The sequence below is a fragment of the Octopus sinensis genome, linkage group LG5 (assembly GCF_006345805.1).
Source record: "Octopus sinensis linkage group LG5, ASM634580v1, whole genome shotgun sequence".
Lineage (NCBI taxonomy): Eukaryota > Metazoa > Mollusca > Cephalopoda > Octopoda > Octopodidae > Octopus > Octopus sinensis.
The window spans coordinates 85,649,998-85,672,497 of NC_043001.1; the positions used below are offsets into that span (position 1 = coordinate 85,649,998).

Genomic DNA, 22,500 nt, shown 5'->3' on the forward strand with positions numbered 1-22,500 from the left:
GGGATGCCCCCTCTCGGCGCTTCTATACGTATTGACTCTTGAGCCACTACTGCGGAAGCTGGCGACTCTGAGGGGCATCCCGCGAGAATTAGGATGCGGGACGAGCGTGTCTGCATACGCGGACGACGTCACCGTCATAGTGTCAAGCCACGAGCACATCGAGCGGGTCGGCGAGACACTGAAAGACTACGAAGCGGTGACAGGAGCAAAAATCAACCGGGAAAAGTCAGTGGGCTTGCGGCTCGGCACCTGGAGAAGCAAACCCATGCCGTCCACCAGTACCTCCGTCGTGGGACGCTGGACAGACGGCCCGGTTGAGTTGCTCGGGGTCTGGTTCGGTCCGGACCTCCAAATGGAGAAGAACTGGAACGAGATAACGAGTAGGGTGGTCACTCTCGCCCAGCAATGGGCCGAGAGGAAACTGTCCCTAAAAGGTCGGGCGGAGGTGGTGAACGCGTACATCGCGTCCATCATCTACTACCGCCTGACCGTCGTACCTTGTCCCGACCCTACCATCACCAACTAGAACGCATCCTCTTCCGCTTCTTGTGGAAAGGATGCGTCCCGATGGTCAGGCGATCCATTTGCTGTCAACACCCGTTAAAAGGAGGGCTGGGCATGCCGTGGTTGATGATGCGCAGACACGCGCTGAGACTGCGACATCTCCGGCTCTATGTAGACGACGGTGAACAGGTGTGGTCGCCGTTTGTGAGGCACGCATTCCCGCAACTCGTCTCCATGACCGAACTACAGTCGTGGATCAAAAAGAGCCGAAGAAGGGCGAATGGCACCGCGAGTGTCGCGTTGCTCTCAAGCAACTCTGCCGTCCCGGGTCGACCTTGAGTGACTTCAACACAACCAAAGCATTCTATAGGGGATTAGTGGAGGGGAGGTACGACGACGAGCTCGGGGCAAACTGGGCGTCGACGAGGAATACCTGACCCGCCTGTTTCAAACGACTTTCGGCCCGGGACCTATGGACAACTTCCAGAGATCCCTGGCCTGGCGGTGCTACCGAGAAGCGCTACCCGTTCGGGATAAGCTCTATAGGCATGGCTCGAGAAACACGGGGCCGACCTGCCCGAGATGCGGGCAGAGCGACGAACCGCTCTGCACGCAATCGTGCAGTGTCCAGCAATTCCCACCTGTGGGCTTATGTCGAACGACTGCTGTCACGTGTGGGACGTGTCGTTTATCAGCCGAGTCTATCGTTAATATCGTCACGCCTCCTTCCTTCAAACGGGAAGGAAGAGCTATTTTTATCATACTTGTGGCTATGGCGAAAGAATGTATCTGGTGGACGCGTCTGAAAGGATTAGAGACAAACACTTTCCTCTCTGGTCAATCTCTCATCAACTTCTTCAAGTATCACTTGAAGAAAAAAGTGAGAGTAGAGAGGCAAGTTTTGTCTAGTGAATGTTTTAAAAAAAGATGGGTGAATGTAGCAAGAATGGCACGTATGAATGACGAAGCCACCTTGACTATGATTCTATGAACCGTAAAAATTAATACAGAGAGTTGCTTATTTGCAAAAAAAAAAAAAAAAAGAAATATAACATGTGACTTCATTGACCGAGGTTACCGTGGTCTTTTCCGTAGGCTTTTCTTTCCACGGGTAAACCTCACCTGTCCCCCCCTTTACACTTCATATTGACATTTCTGTGATAACGATCCCTATTGATCAATTTTTTTCCCTCTCCCTTTTTTTTAACCCCCCCTTTTTTTTGTCCTCTTTCTCTCCTTTTACGATCCCTTTTGATCGACCCCCCCTTTTTTATTTTATTTTATTTTATTTTATTTTTTTCTTATTTTTATTTTTTTTTATTTTTATTTTTATTTTTTTAAACCTTCAAAAGAAAAGCTCTACCTTGTAATTTGTTCTATCTGTGTGCAGCCTGTGTGGCTAATAAGAAACATATCTATCTATCTATCTATCTATCTATCTATCTATCTATCTATTATCTATCTATCTATCTATCTATTCTATCTATCTATTTCTACATCTCTCTTTCTCTTTTTTACTTTTTTACTTGTTTCAGTCATTTGACAGTGGCCATGCTGGAGCACTGCCTTTAGTCGAGCGAATCGACCCCAGGACTTATTCTTTGTAAGCCTAGGGCTTATTCTATCGGTCACTTTTGCCGAACAGCTAAGTTACGGGGACGTAAACACACCAGCATCGGTTTGAAGCGATGTTGAGGAGACAGACACTGATACACAAAAGTACACACACAGACACACACACACACACACACACACACACACACACACACACACATATATATATATATATATATTATATATATATATATAATAGATAGATAGATAGATAGATAGATAGATAGATGATAGATATGTATATACATATATACGACGGACTTCTTTCAATTTCCGTCTACCAAATCCACTCACAAGGCTTTGGTCGTCCCGAGGCTATAGTAGAAGACACTTGCACAAGGTTCCACGCACTAGGACTGAACCCGGAACATGTGGTTGGTAAGCAAGCTACTTACCATACAGCCACTCCTACATATATATATATATATATATATATATATATATATATACATTATATATATAGCTGAAAATATTGGAGTCAACAAGGAGTAAGTTTGGACATTTTTTAATCACTTCAATTGTTTCCACACACCGTAGTTCTCCAGGCATGCTCGTACTTGATTATTCAACCGCTTCCCTGCATTATGAGATCTAGTTTTGTTTCCCCGGGTGACATGAAAATATCGTCTCCGTAAGTTCAAAATCTCGGCTTCAAGAACTTCCTATCTGTCTGTCGTGGCCTGAATTTAGTAGTAGTCGCTGAGTTTATCAGGGTGTGTTGTTGCTGAAGGACTGTTGGCATATCACCGTTGCTAACAGAATATATCATAGTCAAAAATTAACTGCACTTTCGCCATAACTTTTCTATTGTTATCACACGCCTTCTGCGCATGCGTGCTTATACTTGACACTGTTGTGGTCCCGTGATCAATGTTTGAGGCTGATAGTAAAATTTTCGTTCTGGCTTTACAAGTGTAAGCATGGCCGCTCCACTAGCAATGTGCACCTAAGAAGAACAAAGAGCAGTGATCCGATTTCTCTGGTCGAATGATGTGTCAGGTACTGAAATTCATCGGAAGCTTTTAGTAGAGTACGGGCACAGTGCAATACTGCGTAGAAGAGTGTATGAGTGGATGGAGAAGTCTGAAAGTGGGCAGACAAGCGTGCCGAATGAAGACGGTGCCCGTCAATCTCCACAACTGGTGAGAAGATTCAACAGACTCGAACAGGTGAACAGGTTCACCATTACCATCTCTCAGTTCTCTGCTCTTTGTTCTTTGGTGCTCATCGCTAGCGGAGCAGCCATGCTTAAACTGTAAAGCCAGAAATAAAAATGGCGCGATCAGACTCAAATTTCGATCAGGTAACAACAATAGTACCAACTACAGGCACGCATGCGCAGAAGGCAGTGTGACAATGATAATGATATGCTCTGTCGAAAGTGCAGATATTTTTTTTTATTTCCTCATATACATGTGCGTGTGTGTGTGTGTGTGTGTGTGTGTGTGTGTGTGTGTGTGCGCGTATGTATGCATGTAGGTATGTGTGTGTGTGTACGTATATAAACACACGCATACATAAGTTCACGTATAACATGAATATATATAAGTCTATATTTATGCACATATAAACACACACATACGCATATATATATATATATATATATATTATATATAAGGGCTTAGTAAAATAAATTACTTTGCCACATACTGAACTCATTATAATTCATTTCTCTCTGTTTAATGCTTCGGTTTTCACCGATAAAACATAGTGTTTGCCAATTTTAACCCACGCTGGTGGAAAGGCGAGAGCAGAAATTCTTCGCTTGCATATTTTGAATTTGTTAGCACTGTTAGTTCGAGCGGAATTCCGGAGGCGATAAGAAGCCAAAAGGGTATGCTCCCACTTTCAGTGTTCCCAAATCCGAATCAAGGAGTTCTGAGCTGACAAAAGAAATGTCGATTTGACTAATCTAGAAACGTACGTTCTCAAATAACCTTTGCACTTGATTTTTTAATGTTTTTACCCCCATACCTTCGTGAGTTGGTTTGAGCAAACACTATCTGAGAGAGATCTTCTTTAAGTATTAGAAATGGCTAAAGAAATTTCTTTAGCTGCTATTTCTAATGAGTTCAGTATGTGGCAAAGTAATTTATTTTACTAAGCCCTTATATATAATGTAATATTTTGAATTCGCCTTAAATGGTCCCTTTACATACTGAATACTTGGTGAAATTGATTAATAATTAATTAATTTTACCCTCAATTGTTGAAATTATAATTCATTTCTCTCTGTTTAATGCTTCGGTTTTCACCGATAAAACATAGTGTTTGCCAATTTTAACCCACGCTGGTGGAAAGGGGAGAGCAGAAATTCTTCGCTTGCATATTTTGAATTTGTTAGCACTGTTAGTTCGAGCGGAATTCGGAGGTGATAAGAAGCCAAAAGGGTATGCTCCCACTTTCAGTGTTCCAAATCCGAATCAAGGAGTTCTGAGCTGACAAAAGAAATGTCGATTTGACTAATCTAGAAACGTACGTTCTCAAATAACCTTTGCACTTGATTTTTTAATGTTTTTACCCCCATACCTTCGTGAGTTGGTTTGAGCAAACACTATCTGAGAGAGATCTTCTTAAGTATTAGAAATGGCTAAAGAAATTTCTTTAGCTGCTATTCTAATGAGTTCAGTATGTGGCAAAGTAATTTATTTTACTAAGCCCTTATATATAATGTAATATTTTGAATTCGCCTTAAATGGTCCCTTTACATACTGAATACTTGGTGAAATTGATTAATAATTAATTAATTTTACCCTCAATTGTTGAAATTATATATATATATATATATATACTATATATATATATATATATATATACACACATACGTGTGTGTGCATGTATATATTCATATATATATGTATATATATATATATATATATATATATATGTATGTATGTATGTATATGTATATATATATATATATATATATATATATCCCACACATAGATAAATGCGAGTATATCTCCAAAAGCCTTTATCTTCGTCACCGTCACAAGTCTCGCAACTGAATGTCTTGAGACTTAAGAAATGTCCCCTTCTCACGGCACAACAGTACAGAAATTATCTTATTTCATTATTGTATCATATGCTTCTTTGTGATAGAGATGATGCAGCTATCACTAGATTCCAATTACACTAAACTTTTGTTTTTTTAATTGTTTTTTTTTTCTTCTATATTCTGGAGAGGAAGGCTTCAGTCATCTACTGATAAATGTATTCTATCTAAATAGAAACACTCGGTGAATAGAAACAAGAAATTTTGATATCTGTTTTCTACTTCTTTTCTGTTGAATATTTATCTTCTTGAAAGGACTGACAGATGCACTACTACTACTACTACAACGACTACTACTACTACTACTACAACTACTACTACTATTTCTACTACTACTACTACTACTACTACTACTACTATTATTACTACTACTACTACTACTACTACTACTACTACTACTAATAATAATAATAATAATAATAATAGTAATCCTTTCTACAGGAGGTACACGCCCTCAACTTTGTGGAGAATGACTACTCGATGACATAGATCCTAATGCTTCACTGGTACTTAGTTTATCGACATCCAAAGGATTAAAAGCAAAGTTGACTTCGACGGAATTTGAACTCAGAACTTAACGGCAGACGAAATACCTATTTCTTTACTACCCACAAGGGACAAACAAGGGCAGACAAAGGGATTAAGTCGTTTACATCGACCCCAGTGCGTAGCTGGTACTTAATATATCGACCCCGAAAGGATGAAAGGCAAAGTCGACCTCGGCGGAATTTGAACTCACAACGTAACGGCAGACGAAATACCGCTAAGCCTTTCGCCCGGCGTGCTAACGATTCTGCTAGCTAGCTGCCTACTACTACTACTACTAATACTAATTTAATAATGATAATGGGGGAGTGGTATTAATCAATTACATCGACCCCAGTGTTTCACTGGTAGTCATTTTATTGAACCACCCGATAGGATGTAAGGCGAAGTCGAACTCGGCCGAATTTGAACTCAGAACGTAAAGACAGACGAAATACCGCTGAGTATTATTCCCGGCGTGCTAGCGATTCTGCCAGCTCGCCACATTCATAATAATAATAATAATGATAACCCTTTCACCTATACGCACAAGTCTTGAAATGTTGGTATAGAGGCCTAGTCGATGGCATCGACCCAAGTATTTCACTGGTATTTAATTTATTGACCCCGGAAGGATAAAAGATAAAGTCGACCATAGCGGAATTTGAACTCATAACGTAAATTCGGTCGAAATGCCGCCAAGCATTTTTTCCGGCGTGCTAAAAATTCTGCCAGATTGCTGCCTTAATAATAAAGATAATCCATTCTATCATAGGCACAAGGCCTGAAGTGTTGGGGGATGGGAAAATGTTAATTCTAAAATCTCTCTAAGAGATTAACGCAGCTGCTATACTAACAAGTAATGCTGAAGTTATTATGAATGTTACTTCTTAGTACAACTAATGCGTTGATCTCTTAGAGAGATTTTAGAAGCAGCATTTTTGCTTGTTGTAAAATCAGCTACTGTATGTCGCTTGAAATTATATACTGCGAGCAGAAGCTAGCTACTGCAATCTCTGACAGACGAGATGTCCATAACTGAAGAGAGGCAGTATGAATTACTACGTGTATCTTCATTATGCGTCTATATAAGTATATATAGTTTCTCAAATCTGCATATATGCATTGGAATTAATTTACGTAGCTACAATAGAAATTTGTAGCTTGTTGAATTCCGGTAAAAGATTTGTATATATTCGATGTTCCACTTATTGTGTGAATTCATAGAATATGATTTAGTTGGCGTCTTTATTTTACTGAAAACTCCAGCACTCCCATTATTATTAAAACATTTAACATTTTTGCCAAATTTGAGCGATATTTTGGTAAAATATAAATTTATTACCTGTCTAGACAAGTTCTAAGTTTCAAAGTATTTGACCATAAATGTCTCCTTTCTCATTAATGGTAAATAAAATTTCCGCACGCACTGGGGAGCTAATATCTACAATAATAGAGAATTTGTTTCGTGTACCAAATAACTCAATCAGTCTGGTTGTATTTGCATTTAACAGAACCATTGTTTTGAATATTCTACAAATATTACTTAAATTGAATTATATAAATATACCCAACATAAAAATTACTTTGTTCATATTTGTCTCCCAGAGCAGATTTGCCCAATAAATATTATTTTATATGACTTTAGTATACTACATATATATAATTTAAGATACATCTGCAGCTGCAATACTTAAATATAGCATCAGTGTTGTATCCTGAAGTTGGTATTTCAGGTTTTACAATATGCACCATCATCCAAGTGGTCCGACCTAGTGTGTAGAAGCCTAGTTCTGTGTCCAAAGGCCATACTGTTAACCCAACAGATCACCTCCTCTCAGCTAGAGCCATCTAAATTCTTTCTTATCAGCCTTGAAGGCCTTTCTACTCATTCTTTTAATGCCCGGGCTTAAGTCTCTCTTATACAATATACGATCAGCCTCCACGTTTCTGCCTGCCTCCACTTTTCTGCCTGCCTGCACTTTTCTGCAGAAAATACACCTTCCACTTCTCATTCTTCGACAGCCTCCAGCAAGTACTAATACACATCTTCTTCTCCTGCACCTCTTTCCTTTGAAATATATAAACTGTCACGCCATCGTTTACGATGACTACTGTTCCAGGTTATCAGATCAACGGAACAGCCTGCTTGTGAAATGAACGTAGCTAAGCACTCCACAAACACGCATACCCATAACGTAGTTCTCAGAGAGATTCACCGTCACACAAAATGTGATAAGGTTTGCAATTTGAAATACAGGTACAACTCATTCTTGCCAGGTGTGTGGACTGGAGCAACATGAAATAAAGTGCCTTGCTCAAGGACAGAACGCGCCGTCAGGAACGGACCCATGACTGTAAGATTTTGAGCAGCTTTCCCCCAGCCAGAAAAGTACGTGCTTTCAATCTGTAATATGATATGTCGTGGCAACTGTTGATCATATGTGTAATTTTTTGCACATGTATATGCAAAAATTGTAATTTCCAGGCATATCTTGGTGTTTAAATTCCCCAGTAACTCTCTTGTTCAAAAAAGATTTGGAGTCGCATGCTCGGGAATTGCAAAAGTTTACTATTGAAAATATTACAGTCTTGAGCGCAAAAAATGTTTTGTATTGATCAAAGTTGGAATGATTTTAAAATTTCCAGCAAGTATTGCATGCATGTGTTTTTTTTTTATTTTTAGCTAATCGAGCGTCTTACAATTATTTCTTGACTGATTCAAACAGCCTTCTTTGAGAGACTTTTATATCATCATCATGTTCATAGACTTGGTCGACGTTCCAATCGTCGTCATCATAGTCGTCATGATCATGATCCTCATCATCTTCCTCCTCCTCCTCCTCCTCCTCCTCCTCCTCATCATCATCATCATCATCATCATCATCAATCATCATCATCATCATCATCATTCGATTACACATTACATAAATACTTTGTTGATTTCAAATTATGAAATCTATTTACTTTAAATATTCTTTTTCGTTAATCTTATGTTCAATCGAGACACCAAAATAACTTCAGATAAAGACAGAAAATGTCAAATAACCTTTTATTACTTTAGTCATATGTCGCACAGACTCATGGTTATGTCGTTTGCACTATCCGCTATATACATCATGATATTAGGAGAAGATTATAACAGCATAAAGTACGTTTACTTTAAATAGTTATTCTAACCACAATGACATAAACACAATGTGCTTCTCACCTTGTATTTTAATCGTTGCGTAATTGTGAAATATTTTGCCATCCTTTATCAGCATCAACTTAATGCAGAGTTAAAAATCTTGATAACTTTTTTTTATGATTTTAAGAAAAATCATGATTAACTAGCTGGAACTTCTCCGAGGAATGTTCTGTATCAAAATTTAGTCAAACTGAACAGCAAACGAAAATGGCTGTGAATTTTGACACCAATACATTTCCAACGTCGGGGAACAGAGTAATAGAACTTAGGACCTGATTGAACATTAGATCATAAATTTTATTTATCGACAGAATATCCCATCTGTAGAACAATCATTCAGGACATAAATCATCTATACATGACAGGATTTTCAAGCTGACAAAAGCTAGCATTCGATTATTTAATTTGTCTAGTGTTGAACTCTCATTAATATCCTCATTTTCTAGAACAACCATCCAAATTCTCAGCAGTCAAATATGTGCTTTGGCTAATGACCTAATATTGCATTTGTGAAACAGGCTAAGAGCAACGTCTGTATAAAACAGCCTTTAACTTCAACGATTTTCGAAGATCAAAGCGAAAGTTATTGGTAACATGCATTTAATAGTGTATACAAGGCCCCATGTTATTTATTTAGTTCTATGCTCAAGTCATCGACATCAATTTCTCTTTTAATTCTTCAGGTGATTGATAAAGAAAAATAAAAGCATTATTCAAGTACAGATATGGATATAATCGATATATCCTTTATCTAAAAATGAGTGACCTGTTACTTATTTTAAAAACTATTGTTTCTAATCAATATATGATATTGCATTTCGTTCTTTTGTTTTTTACGTTTCAATGAGAATAAGACGAACATTAAAACAATTTTCACAAGAGATCACTATGCAATCGTTTCTTTCCACAAAGTTATAACAAAATCCGTGCTGTTCAAAGCGTTACATTATATATAAGGAAATATTTGCAATGAAATGATCGTTCATTTTTTTCTACTCTCGTGTATTTTGCGATAATATATGTGGTTTGGATCTCATGATTATAGTTCACTGACACTTTGTCAGAGCAGTCACATAGTCGTACATTGCTCTCTACTATTAATGTAATTTAGAATTTCTACGGATATTTGTTCATATTTTTATATAATTAAATAATTCATAACTGTAATTGTTGAAGTATTATTAAGCATATTAAATAATGTGTGCTATATGTAATATTGTTCATTATTTAGTTTGATATGTTGTTATAAAAGTTGATATTATTTTTTGTGAAAATAATTGTAATATTATGGCTGGAATGATGTTAGCTTTTTTGATGCAGTTAACATGGAAAAGCTCACCAAAAATATTTGTTCAGTAAGGAAAAGTAATATTACAATATTAGTCGTTGGTAGACATTATTTTACGTCAGCAAGTAATAGAAACAAACCCAAATATGTTTCACTCTTGTTATATCCTTTTAATCTTCGCCATATTTACTGAATTAGTGTTGGAGGAATCACTAAGTATACGACGGTACATTAGTACACATATTAACTTACATAACTAGGTTATTTCAGAGTATAAGTTTGAGTGACCATTCAGCTTTATTGTTTGCTCCATTCTTCCTGCAACGTAAAATAGTCGATGCTGAGCATGAGTGAATGTAAAAGCGAGGGAGAGAAAGGCAGGATGATATAATCTATCCCAGTATATGACTGGTACGTATTTTATTAATTCTAGAAGAACGAATAAAAAGCAAAATGAACCACTTTTGCATGTGAAATCAGAATGCACAAAGTTACTGTTACAAGTACTACATAGCAATTAATTCTCCGATGGTCTATTGATTCTGTCTGAGGATCGATCAGTCTTCAAGTATGCTACATTACATTAAAATCAATTTTAAAAAAATCAAAACTAAAAGATCAATAAAATATAGGTTTAAATGTTTTATTGCAACTTGTCTAAAGCAAATCAAACAGTCAAATATATATTTTTACATTGAAACACATTCGGAACAGGGACAAATACTAGGGTAGATAGACACTGACATTCTCTGAGACCATGTAAACATGATTGGGATCCAATTATATATGCATTGCTTTACTGATCAACATCATCATCATCATAAAGAATGTATTCTTCAGCTTTTCTCAAGGTAGTTTAGAATTCGGTGCGGCATCTTTTCTGGAGGTAGTTGCTCATCTTAGGGTGGTTCATAACACGGTTTCTCAGTGCCATCAGTTTTGGGTAGCTGCTGAGCATTGATGTTTCTTCCATCAGTGGGTTCTCAAGGGCGCAGTAGCACATCATGTCAGCCATGGTCATCTGAATAACAAAGTATTATAATATCATATCATTAAACCTTGGATCGCATGATAGTATGACTGTTCTAATATGAATATTTATTTTTAACATTGGATTGTTGCCATATTGGTCGGTTTACTTCCTCGAAATCAAACGGTTCGGCAAAAACAAAAACGATAAAATAAGTACCAGACTTCAGAAAATATCTACTAAAATTGATTTGCCCAACTAAATCCTTCAAACCAGTACAGTTGTCAAGCAGTGGGAGGACAACTAGCACATGGACATGCACACACACACACTCTCTCTCTCTCTCTCTCTCTCTCTCTCTCTCACACACACACCCACACACATGCACACACACACACACATACACACACATATATATAAATAATATGAAAGGCTTCCATGCAGTTTCTGTTAACCAAATTCACCCACAAGGCATTGGTCAGTCGAAATCTATAGTGGAACACATTTTCCCAGGGAGCTGCGAAGTGTAACTAAACCTGAATTCACATAGTTGCAAAGTAAGCGTCTTAACCACACAGCTATACCTGCGCTTGATAAAAATAACAACTAATCTATTCGTTGAAAACAGATGATGGGTGACATCGCTGACATTTACTTTATTAAATTTCATAAAATGGAATAAACGTTTGTGTCGTTAGAACAGCCATATTTACATGCTTGCCGTTTCTTTATTTTTTCTTTTTTTTTATTCCGCCGGAAAGTGAAATGGTACATTTATTTTCTCTTTATAGTATACAAAAACATTCTATGTTTTGGTGATTCAGTAAAAATTGAATACTTTTGATTAGAGAATGATAGCATCTAAATTTTCGAATAGCGCAGTGACTGAATGATAACAAGGTGTCTTTCTACTCTAGAAAAAGGCCAGCAATTCTGAGAGGTAGTGAAGTCGATTACATGGACATCACTGAACAGGTGTACTTAACAGAATTACTTTATCGACACGTAAAAGATGAAAAGCAAAGTCAACTCTGGCGGTATTTGAACTCAGAACCGACTGACGGACGAAATGCTGATAAGCAACTTCTCCGGTGCACTAACGATTCTGCCAGCTCGGTACAAATATGTATTTAATAATTGTGTGGTTATACATTGGTTGAAGTAACAATATAGAATAATAAATTGCTCAGTCATATATAATATTTTGTTGAAATATTCGCTCATGTATACAATAGTAAATTCTTATCTTCAAATTTTAGCCATTGTTTGTGTATTACCCCTGTTTATACATATGTAAAGAAAATACTTTCACTGTCTCCCTTATTTAATTTCTACTAACACATTTCGTTCATTATTTTCGGTATGAATTTCTGTATAATGTAGCGAAGTTAATCAAAATGTATCGAGTGTAAATAAATATTAAATGTACATTGACTGTTGAATATTACAGTCAGAGCTATCCGACGCTAATTAAATCGCGAGATATGAAAATTGGTAGACTGTAGTAATTTGGATGAGAATATTAGGCCCCACTAAATATACATTCGCTAACATTTAAAGTATATAAATAATGATAAAACACTAATTTTCACTTGCTAAAAGACATATAGAGGAAATAATTTGTGAAGAGACACATTAAAAGAATTCATTAAAAGAACAACAGGGAGAATAGCTATGTAATAAACTCAATAAGAAAACCTACTCGAGCTAAGAAATATTTACGATGAGTAAATGTGAGTGATTACTTAGAGATAGTGTACCAGCATTTTCTGAAAATTATTATAGCTGATTAATGTGTGTGAAGAATACTACAACGAATGAACGGTCACACACCAACCATCAGAAATATTAGTTTCAATTTTTGGCACAAAGCCAGCAATTTCTGAGTAGGGGTTAAGTCGATTTGGTCGACACCACTCTTCAACTGCTACTTATTTTTATCGACCTCGAAGGAACGAAAATCAAACTCAACCCACATTTGAACTCTGACTTTATAGACGGATGAAATACCGCAAGGTATTTTGCCTGTGATGCTAACGAGTGTCACCTCGCCGCCTTCCCAACCGTCAGAAACATTATCAGGTGTTTCTTCATATCATTGAACATTTTCATCTCAATGGACTTCTCCCTTAAGAAGCATAAATGACCTACCATAATAGACCCATCATACAAGTTACAAAGTGTTCCACCCAACGTAGTACAAAGTGTTTAATATTCAGCTAACAATCTATTTAATGTGTATTCAAGAATCTGGTTTATAGTCTTTCAGGAATCTGTTTAATATCCCCACACACAAGCACAGAACTTTTTCCAGGGATGGAATGCAGTGCCAGGAAGATAATGAGAAATGTAAAATATCCGACTGGCATTCTGAAACTTTGCACTTGGAGCTTAGTGTAACCAATCTTAGTGAAATTAATCTTATAACAGTGAAATAGTCAGTGAGTCTTTATAAAAATGGGGAAGATTAGGGAAGAGTGTAATTCAAGCAACGGACATTAGTTACTAACCTGATCTCCCATAAAGAATTGGCTGCCTCCATTACGCATTTCTAGTGTTCTTTCCATGAAGGGAAGGATTCTGCGGCAAGTTTCTCTGTATCTCATGCGTTGTTCAGACTGTTAAAAGTTATAAAGGAAATTATACATGTTTTCATACATACATACATACATACATACATACATAAATACATACATACATAAACACACAAACATGCACAAACATACATATATAGTTGACGTCATAAGAATTTAGAAAGTTCAAGAGAACGGGAAATACTTCGTTTATATAACAGAATAAAATCCAAGAAGAAAATCTTAGAAATACGTTGGTTACATGACACAATATAGACCATGGGTAAAAATCTTAGACACACACTGAAGCATCATGTGGAAGAATTCAGTTCAAAGCAAATCGTATTTAACCCTAAAGAACTCCAAGACAAATCTAGATGCACAAGGAATGTAAATTTTCCTTTATTAATGTTTTCTGAAAAGAATTAATTGCTTCAGTTCATCATTAAAGGGCATTAATTTAACCATGAATTACATCCCTTATCTTCTAACAATTACTTTCCTTTGAAAAATAGAAAAAAAACCAGTTGGCATTGACCTAATCACTTCTCTTTGAAATAATATTACCATTTACTGTCAACTGTTCCTGAAAGTCTCATATTCTTATAACTCAAGTATGTCATTTAATTTATGTGTAGGTTACAAATGGTGGAGGAGCAATGGCCCAGTGGTTAGGGCAGCGGATCCGCGGTCTTAGGGTCGCGGTTTCAATTTCCAGACCGGGCTTTGTGAGTGTTTATTGAACGAAAACGCCTAAAGCTCCACGAGGCTCCGGCAGGGGTGGTGGTGAACCCTGCTGTACTCTTTCACCACAGATTTCTCTCACACTTTATTTCTGTTGTACCTGTGTGTCAAAGGGCCAGCCTTGTCACACTCTATGTCACGCTGAATCTCCCCGAGAACTATGTTAAGTGTACACGTGTCTGTGGAGTGCTCAGCCACTTTCACGTTAATTTCACGAGCAGGCTGTTCCGTTGATCGGTTCAGCTGGAACACTCGTCGTCGTAACCGACGGAGTGCCTCCATAGCCAGGTTATAAATGACCTGAAACAGCCAATGATGTGATTATAGCTCAGTAAGAACTTGAAATTTTAAAATCGAATATGTCGGGTATAGATATTAACTAAATCATACAATATGTATTGGATATATAACGTTGCATCCTTTTAACTAACAATATAACATTTCCGAAACCTTAAACAGGATGCAGTACTCATGCCAGGCCTCAGGCATCAAAGAGCACAAGGTATAATTTTTCATTCGGTGATCTCCAACGATTGATAATTTATTCACAAGTGGAAGGTTCTTCGGCTTGACACCGTTCGGTAACATTAGTTGGAGTTTACCAGACTAAATTCATAATATGATACTAACTGTTTTGAGGACCTGACTGATTATAAAAATTTTAATCCACGATATGAGAGTACGGAAAAAATGCTACAGTGTTCAGTACATTATATGAAATACACGCTTTTCCTCATTAGTGTCCGGTAATACATACGCATACAAACGCTCGCACATGCAAAATATACTCATTCTTATAATATGTCAGGAATACATTTGGAATATTATTTTGTTAAAAACATGATATTCTGATAATGAAAAATAATTAAGAGCAAACTTACAGATCCATTTGTGTCCCTGGATCTCTGGAACTGCAAAAGAGCAACGGTAAAAACTGTGTAAAGTATATAGAAAGATGGATGGATGGATGGATGGATGGATAGACAGAAAAAGATCTAAATACATAGATAAAATAGAAATATATAGATGACTAGTGAGATAGATAGATAAATAGAAAGATAGACAGACACACAGACAGAATGATAGATAGATAGACAGATAGCTAAATAGACACACAGGCACACAGACAGAAACACAGACTGACACCCAAACATAGATAGAGAAATAGATAGATAGACAATTAGACAGATAGATAGACAAAGAGACAGACATACATACATACATACAGACAAATAGATTGATAGATAGATAGATAGATAGATAGATAGATAGATAGATAGATAGATAACGCTTGATCTAACGTTTACTGCGTTGCACTCACGATAGTGAGATCATAGTTCTGATTCTCGGACCAGGAAGTTAGACGTATTCTTTAGGAAAACACTTCATATCAAATTGCCTTGCGATCACATCGTCACTTCAACATCCGGTGCATGACAGAACAGGCAACAGTACAGAAAATGTCGATTAGAATTAGATGGAGGCTATTAGCGAATGCGAAGATCTAAATCATTTAGAGCAATACATTTCTCAAGTCAAGTCCAGGATATATTCTATATAATCTGTCACATTATTGTGTCTCTAAGGCATGGATCAGTTAGTAGCGCTTTTCAAAATTCTATGTACATTACATGATATGTATCTCGCATTGTATAAAGTACATTTGATGATCTTACCTTATATTTCATCCTATGTCAGTGTAGCCAACATACCACGGGCGACCATAACATGCCATGCAAAACTCAGTAAATAGAGTAATGGATCTTATTCACACCAGACGTCTGACAAGACAACCTGCATTGATGGATGGAGCGCAACTAGATGTATAGTATCCCACCCCCGTAACGGACAGATGCAGGATGGATCGAAACGATCGTTTTTTGTAAAGCTAAATCTATTTTTCTGTTTCCCTCGTACATTTGATGTATATATATATATAAATAGATAAATAAATAAATAGATAGATAGATAGATAGATAGATAGATAGATAGATAGATAGATAGATAGATAGATAGATAGATAGATTAGATAGATAGATAGATAGATGTGTGCGTGTGTGTGGAGACGCAATGGCCCAGTGGTTAAGGCAGTGGACTCGCGATGGTAGGATAGCGGTTTCGATTCCCAGACCAGGCGTTGTGAGAGTTTATTGAGCGAAAACTCCTGAGGCTCCAGCAGTGGATGGTGGCGATCCCTGCTGTACTCTTTCACCACAACTTTCTCTCACACTTTCCTGTTGGCCTGCTCACTTAGCCAGCGGGTGGCGTCATTTGAAGGCTAAAACCGTGCGAAGCACATTGTGACCAGCGATGTGTAACTACATCTGATAGCCTGGTCGGTCACGGTGATATATACATATATATATATATATATATATATATATATATATATATATATATATATATATATAATATATATATATATATACTTAGAGAAGTGTGTGAGAGATAGACGAGGCGAAAAATATTATTTTAGGATATATAGATGGAGGAAGGGGAGAATGAATAGATCGATATTAATAGGTTGTAATTTTCAATAATTACCATCATTCTACAGTTGCCATCTTGGTACATCCTCAAGTAGTCATCCAAAATATCGTAGAAACAGTCTGAAATGTAGTCGACTCTGGCCATTTCGATGTTGCTTCTGCCATGGAATCCTGAATAGATAATTAAATAAAACAAACATAATATCTCAGAAAACCACAATATTATCATTTAATTCTTTATTTAAGACAATTTTATACAAGACTTCATTTTTATATCTTCTGCTTTTCTTTAACATGTTTCTGTTGTTGAGCTGCCGACATGCTGAGAGAGCGTCTTCATTATTTCAGTCTTCATAATTCTTCAATCTGGTACTTATTCAATCGTATTATTATTATTATTTTTTTTTTTTTTTTGCTGCAGCACTAAGTCACTGGACTTTGAATTAACCGAGACCAGTTACCGTGCAATGCCAGAAGAACAAACAGAAAGACATGTACATATCGTCGACTCCAGCTCGTATTCGCGCATTGGGTTCGTCAGTTCCCATCCAGTCTTCTCGACTGATGTTTGTGTCGAAAGTGACTTTGGTGTCCAAGTCTGTGGTGAAAGAGTCGTGGGCAGAACTCGCACGGGATGGTCGGTGCAGGTCGAGGATGTTAAAGACACTCCTATCTTCTCCTGCATTTTACCATCTCATTAGACGTCATAAGAATGTATAAATCTTTCGAGAGAACGTGGAATAATTCGCTTTCGGAATCGGTTCTCGAAGTACATATAATGCTATAAATATATGCACACACACACATACACACACACTCACACTCACACGCACACACACACAAACCTATACTCTAACGCTTATGCAGAAGTATACTCATCTAATCAATTATAATTTCCCTTACCGAATTCCCTGGCCAAATATCTGGCCATAGCCATACTCTGGGGAATCTGGGTCCTGTTGTCCAATTCCAGCATGGGCATCATTGAGCAAGGCATCTCTGCAAAGAAACAATAATAATAATAATTCATTCTACTATAGTTACAAGGCTTGAAATATGAAGGGAATGGGATAGTGGATCAACCACTACTTATTTCCTCAACCTCATAAGGATTAAATGCAAAGTCGACCTCATCGACATTTGAATTTTGAATATAAAACAGACAAAATCACGTTGAGTATTTTATCAAGCGTGTTAACGACTCTGCCAACTCACCTCCTTAAAAAAAAAAAAAAAATAATAATAATCCTTTCTATTAAAGGTCTGAATCTTTGGAGGAGGGGACAAGTTGATTACATAGGGCCCAGTGATTCATTGGTACTTAATATATCGACCTGGAAAGAATGAAAGGTAAAGTCGATCTCGGCGAATGTGAACTCAGAACATAAAGAGGGACAAAATTGTTAGCAGCATTTTGTTTGGCGTGCTAACAACTCTGCCACCTCACCACCTTAATAGTAATGATAATAATAATAACAATAATAATAATAATAGTACTTTCTCTTCGAGGCACAAGGACTGAACTTTTGGTGGGAGGGTGACTAGTCGATTGCATCGACCCTAGTACTCAACTGTTACTTATTTCATCGACCCCGGATGGATGAAAGGCAAAGTCGACCTCGGCGGAATATGAACTCAGTACATTTTGCCCGGCGTGCTAACGATTCTGCCATCTCGCCGCCTTAATAATAATAATAATAATAATAATAATAATAATAATAATCCGGTGTTATCTAATAATAATATCAATAATAATAACAATAATAATAATAATAATAATAGTAATAATGATAATAATGATGATGATGATGATGATGATGATTTATTGGATAACAATATTGGATGTACAAAGTTACTCACAGAATATTTTGTAAGAACAAATACATTGATCCCTGTACTTGATTCGTAATGAAGTTTATCGAGCATGGATGTATGAAAGATAAGGTATTTTTGAATTCTTTTCATATAATGCGATATTAACAGATATCCCAACTTATTTATTATTCTGATGCTTAATCGGGTGTGCAATTCAACTACCACTTATTGACATTGGCACAAAGCCATAAATCTGTGTAGGGGTGAAGGTAATCGAAATGATTCTGATATACCGTATTTACATTTTGCTTCCCAGACCTCTAAAATAGTGATGAAATTCATAGTTCATCCTGGTGAGTCTTCAAACTGAACATAAAGAAAGAAAAATTAAAGGGAATGATGCAGATAAATCTTTCATTTACTATTTGTGCTGCCCATTATCTTTATCTCTATTTTACGTATGAGTAGTTATATTTAACTCCTCATGATTACAGCTACTGAAAATATTTCAGAAGGCTTAAAAATCATTCTGTTTTTGTTGTTTATTTTTAATATCAACTATTTTGGTTTACTTATATTTTCATTCTATAAGAGAGAGCATAATCATCATCATGGTTTCGAATCAGCTTGTTGGCAGTTACCTCAAAATTGGTTTCATTTTTTATTTCATGTTCTATATATTTAGATTAAATTGTAAAAGGCGGCGAGCTTGTAGAAACTTTAGCGCGCCGGGCGAAATGCTTAGCGGTATTTCGTCTGTCGTTACGTTCTGAGTTCAAATTCCGCCGAGGTCGACTTTGCCTTTCATTCTTTCGGGGTCAATAAAGTGCCAGTTACGCACTGGGGGCGATGTAATCGACTTAATCCCTTTGTCTGTCCGTGTTTGTCCCCTCTATGTTTAGTCCCTTGTGGGTAGTAAAGAAATGTATATTTAGATTAAATTGCAAATCTAAAACATCTAGAAATTCCTTTCTTTATCTTGACATTTGCCTCAAAGGCTAATATGGGGGCAAATGTAAATATCCCCCCAAAATATACTACTCTTAAATTCTTTTAGCAGTAATTTTATTTGACAAGATACAACTGCAATTGTTATAGCTGATTCAAAATAAAATCTATTCTAAACCTTTTTATATTTATTCAACCGGCAAAATGTTTAAGAAAATCGTTCTCGAACCAGTTTGAATTGAGAAGGTTGACAGATAAAATTATCTACTGTCAGGTATTTATTTTCATTTTTATATATATTTAGTTAGGTATAATACATTATTCGATGCCTTCTATACATATAAGAATAATATATTTAGTCTGGCACAATAAACTATCTGAAGCCTGATCGCATAAGTATTAGAATATGTTACTGAAAATCATTTTCTTTCATGCTTAAATAGGATGTTTCGAAACCCAAAGAAAATTTCCGGGTATTCATGATTGCATTCTATTACGATTTGATCATTTTACTTATCAGAATGAACTGCAGTATAAAGAAGCTCGTTATCATTTATTTGCAAAATAGCATGTATGACGCTCACTTATAGCACGCGAATGCTATATCAATGTAGTACCTAACAATGAAAGTAGATTAGTTAAGGGAGTGGACTATGTGTCTAGTTCCCTTTACAACTATTTGAAATTGACATAATTTCTATAGAGCTTCATTGTATCTATGGTGTACTATACTCCATCTAGACATAGAGCTATCGCTAAGAGCAATAATAATGCTGTATATTTATCGCTTATTTTCTCACTTTACAGTTTTTGTTAAGTTTCTTGGTGTATATAGCCTTAAATAAACCTTAAATGTAGGGATTAAAGTAAAAAAAAAATGATGGGCTAAATCGATTAGGAAGAAGTATTAAACGCAGAAAAATCTCATCAAAGATAGAAAATAAAATAAAACCGTTAATGACATCAATAAAGCTTTAAAAAATAATGTGGATGTTATAGTTTTTGCTACATGTTATATAATTGTGATAGTAATTTACACCAGTTAGACTGGGCTATTATAGGTCCGTATTTCATAGGGATATATTAACAGATACAGGAGTGAAAATAACATCTGATCATGCATCAGCTAGGGTGTTTCGTGTCTGTGACACATTGAAGAGATATTAGTGACCTGCGAGATTAATACCAATAATCTCCCAAGGTGATCTGGTGGACATAGCTGAGAATATATTAGTCTTAATGTGTTTTGCTAAGAATGAATGCTAACGGCGTATTGGCAGAGTTATTATATTTTTGGGTAGAATGCGACGTGTTATTTTGTTCTGACACTCTTCAATCTGAATTCAAATTATGCCTTGACATTCTTTGATCCGTTTGGGATTGCTGAAAATACACCAATTCAAGGCACAGGATTTGGCGGCATTGGGCAAAAATATTTGCATTACTTGGTCTATCCGACTGTTTTAGTTCTGCTGGCAAAGCCTGCAGCAACGACACTGGTATTAGTGTAATAGCTGGAAGACGCCAGTTTTTATGTTGAATAAAAGAAGAGAAAAGCTTCCTCGCATGTGCACTTGCAGGTAATAAAAAAAAAAACTTCTCCAGACCTGTGTATTTAAGTGTACATATATGTCAAATCTAACCTATGGAAGCCCTCGTGATCAGAACACAATGAAACATATTCAACGGTTTTGATATCCCAGCCTATAAATGTCTTGCCGCTTACCTGAATCATTCAGCTGCCTCGCTTCCCTACATAAATTATTAGTGAAAATTAAACTACACGTAGCATATTTTTCCCAATACTGTAAATATTATGGTAACAACTTTCAACTAGCTCGGGCCATAAGTTTCTTTGGGAAAATTATAGTCAATTCAATCAATCATCGTTTATCAAAAACAAATCAACTTAATACGGAGTTTGAGTGACAAATATGGCGGCAATTTTCCAAATAATGACCGCCCAGTTCCATACAATTTAGGTGGGGTCGGGGAGATTATTTCCATATATATATATATATATATATATATATATATATATATTAGCGGAACATTAAACGAGATTCAAACATCATGTACTTTGCATTGAAACTCATCGCTCCAAATCTTTCTTTAATATTTTGATTTTAAGAAACACGTTATAGGGAACCACTATTTATATTAAATCTCATTTCTTTGTCTTTCGTTTCATTTACTAAAATTCTAATGGAAATAGATGAAGGTTGGTTTGATTTAGGTTTCAATGGCGATAAGCGATCGGGGATCAGAATATCACCATGTATAGAGTGAAAACTAGGTTATTTGCTATGACTTTATATGCTATAACTAGTTTATTACTTGAAATATTTTCAAATTTGTAGAAGATTGACATGAAGAAGTTGGTTGCATTTGCCTTGCAAATCTAGACTTGCACAACTAAAATCCCAGATGAATTGATACTATCTCACATTATATCACATGATGCATATCAGAAGGAGATGGACATCAATATTTTCCAATTGCATAGACAGTGGTGTTGTTTGTTCTCTTAAAATATGCAAGTGTCATGATCATTTCACTTGTGCCTCGACTAACTTACAAGAAGAAAGAGACGTTGGTATTTAAGCGGATATACCATGAGATATCAGACAGCTGCTTTGCAATATAAACCTACGATAGATCAGTTTACAACTAAGTAGAAAAGGTTTTACACAATATTTCAACTTTGCTAAAGCATTCTTCAGATATGTATTCATGTATTTATCTCTAGGTCAGACTAAATCGAGCTTCGCTACGTCGATACTTG

The 22,500-nt window shown here is 36.4% G+C and overlaps 1 protein-coding gene across 1 annotated transcript in view; it reads right to left on the bottom strand.

Annotated features, from left to right (window-relative positions):
- Positions 1–10,862: 10,862 nt before the first annotated feature.
- The window catches only part of LOC115211729 (S-crystallin 3), a 42,376-nt gene continuing 30,738 nt past the window's right edge, over positions 10,863–22,500 (bottom strand). The window contains exon 6 of the mRNA XM_036502848.1: positions 10,863–11,197. Within this exon, the coding sequence (XP_036358741.1) occupies positions 11,033–11,197 (165 nt within the window). The 3' untranslated portion in view covers positions 10,863–11,032. The remainder of the gene's footprint in view (positions 11,198–22,500) is intronic.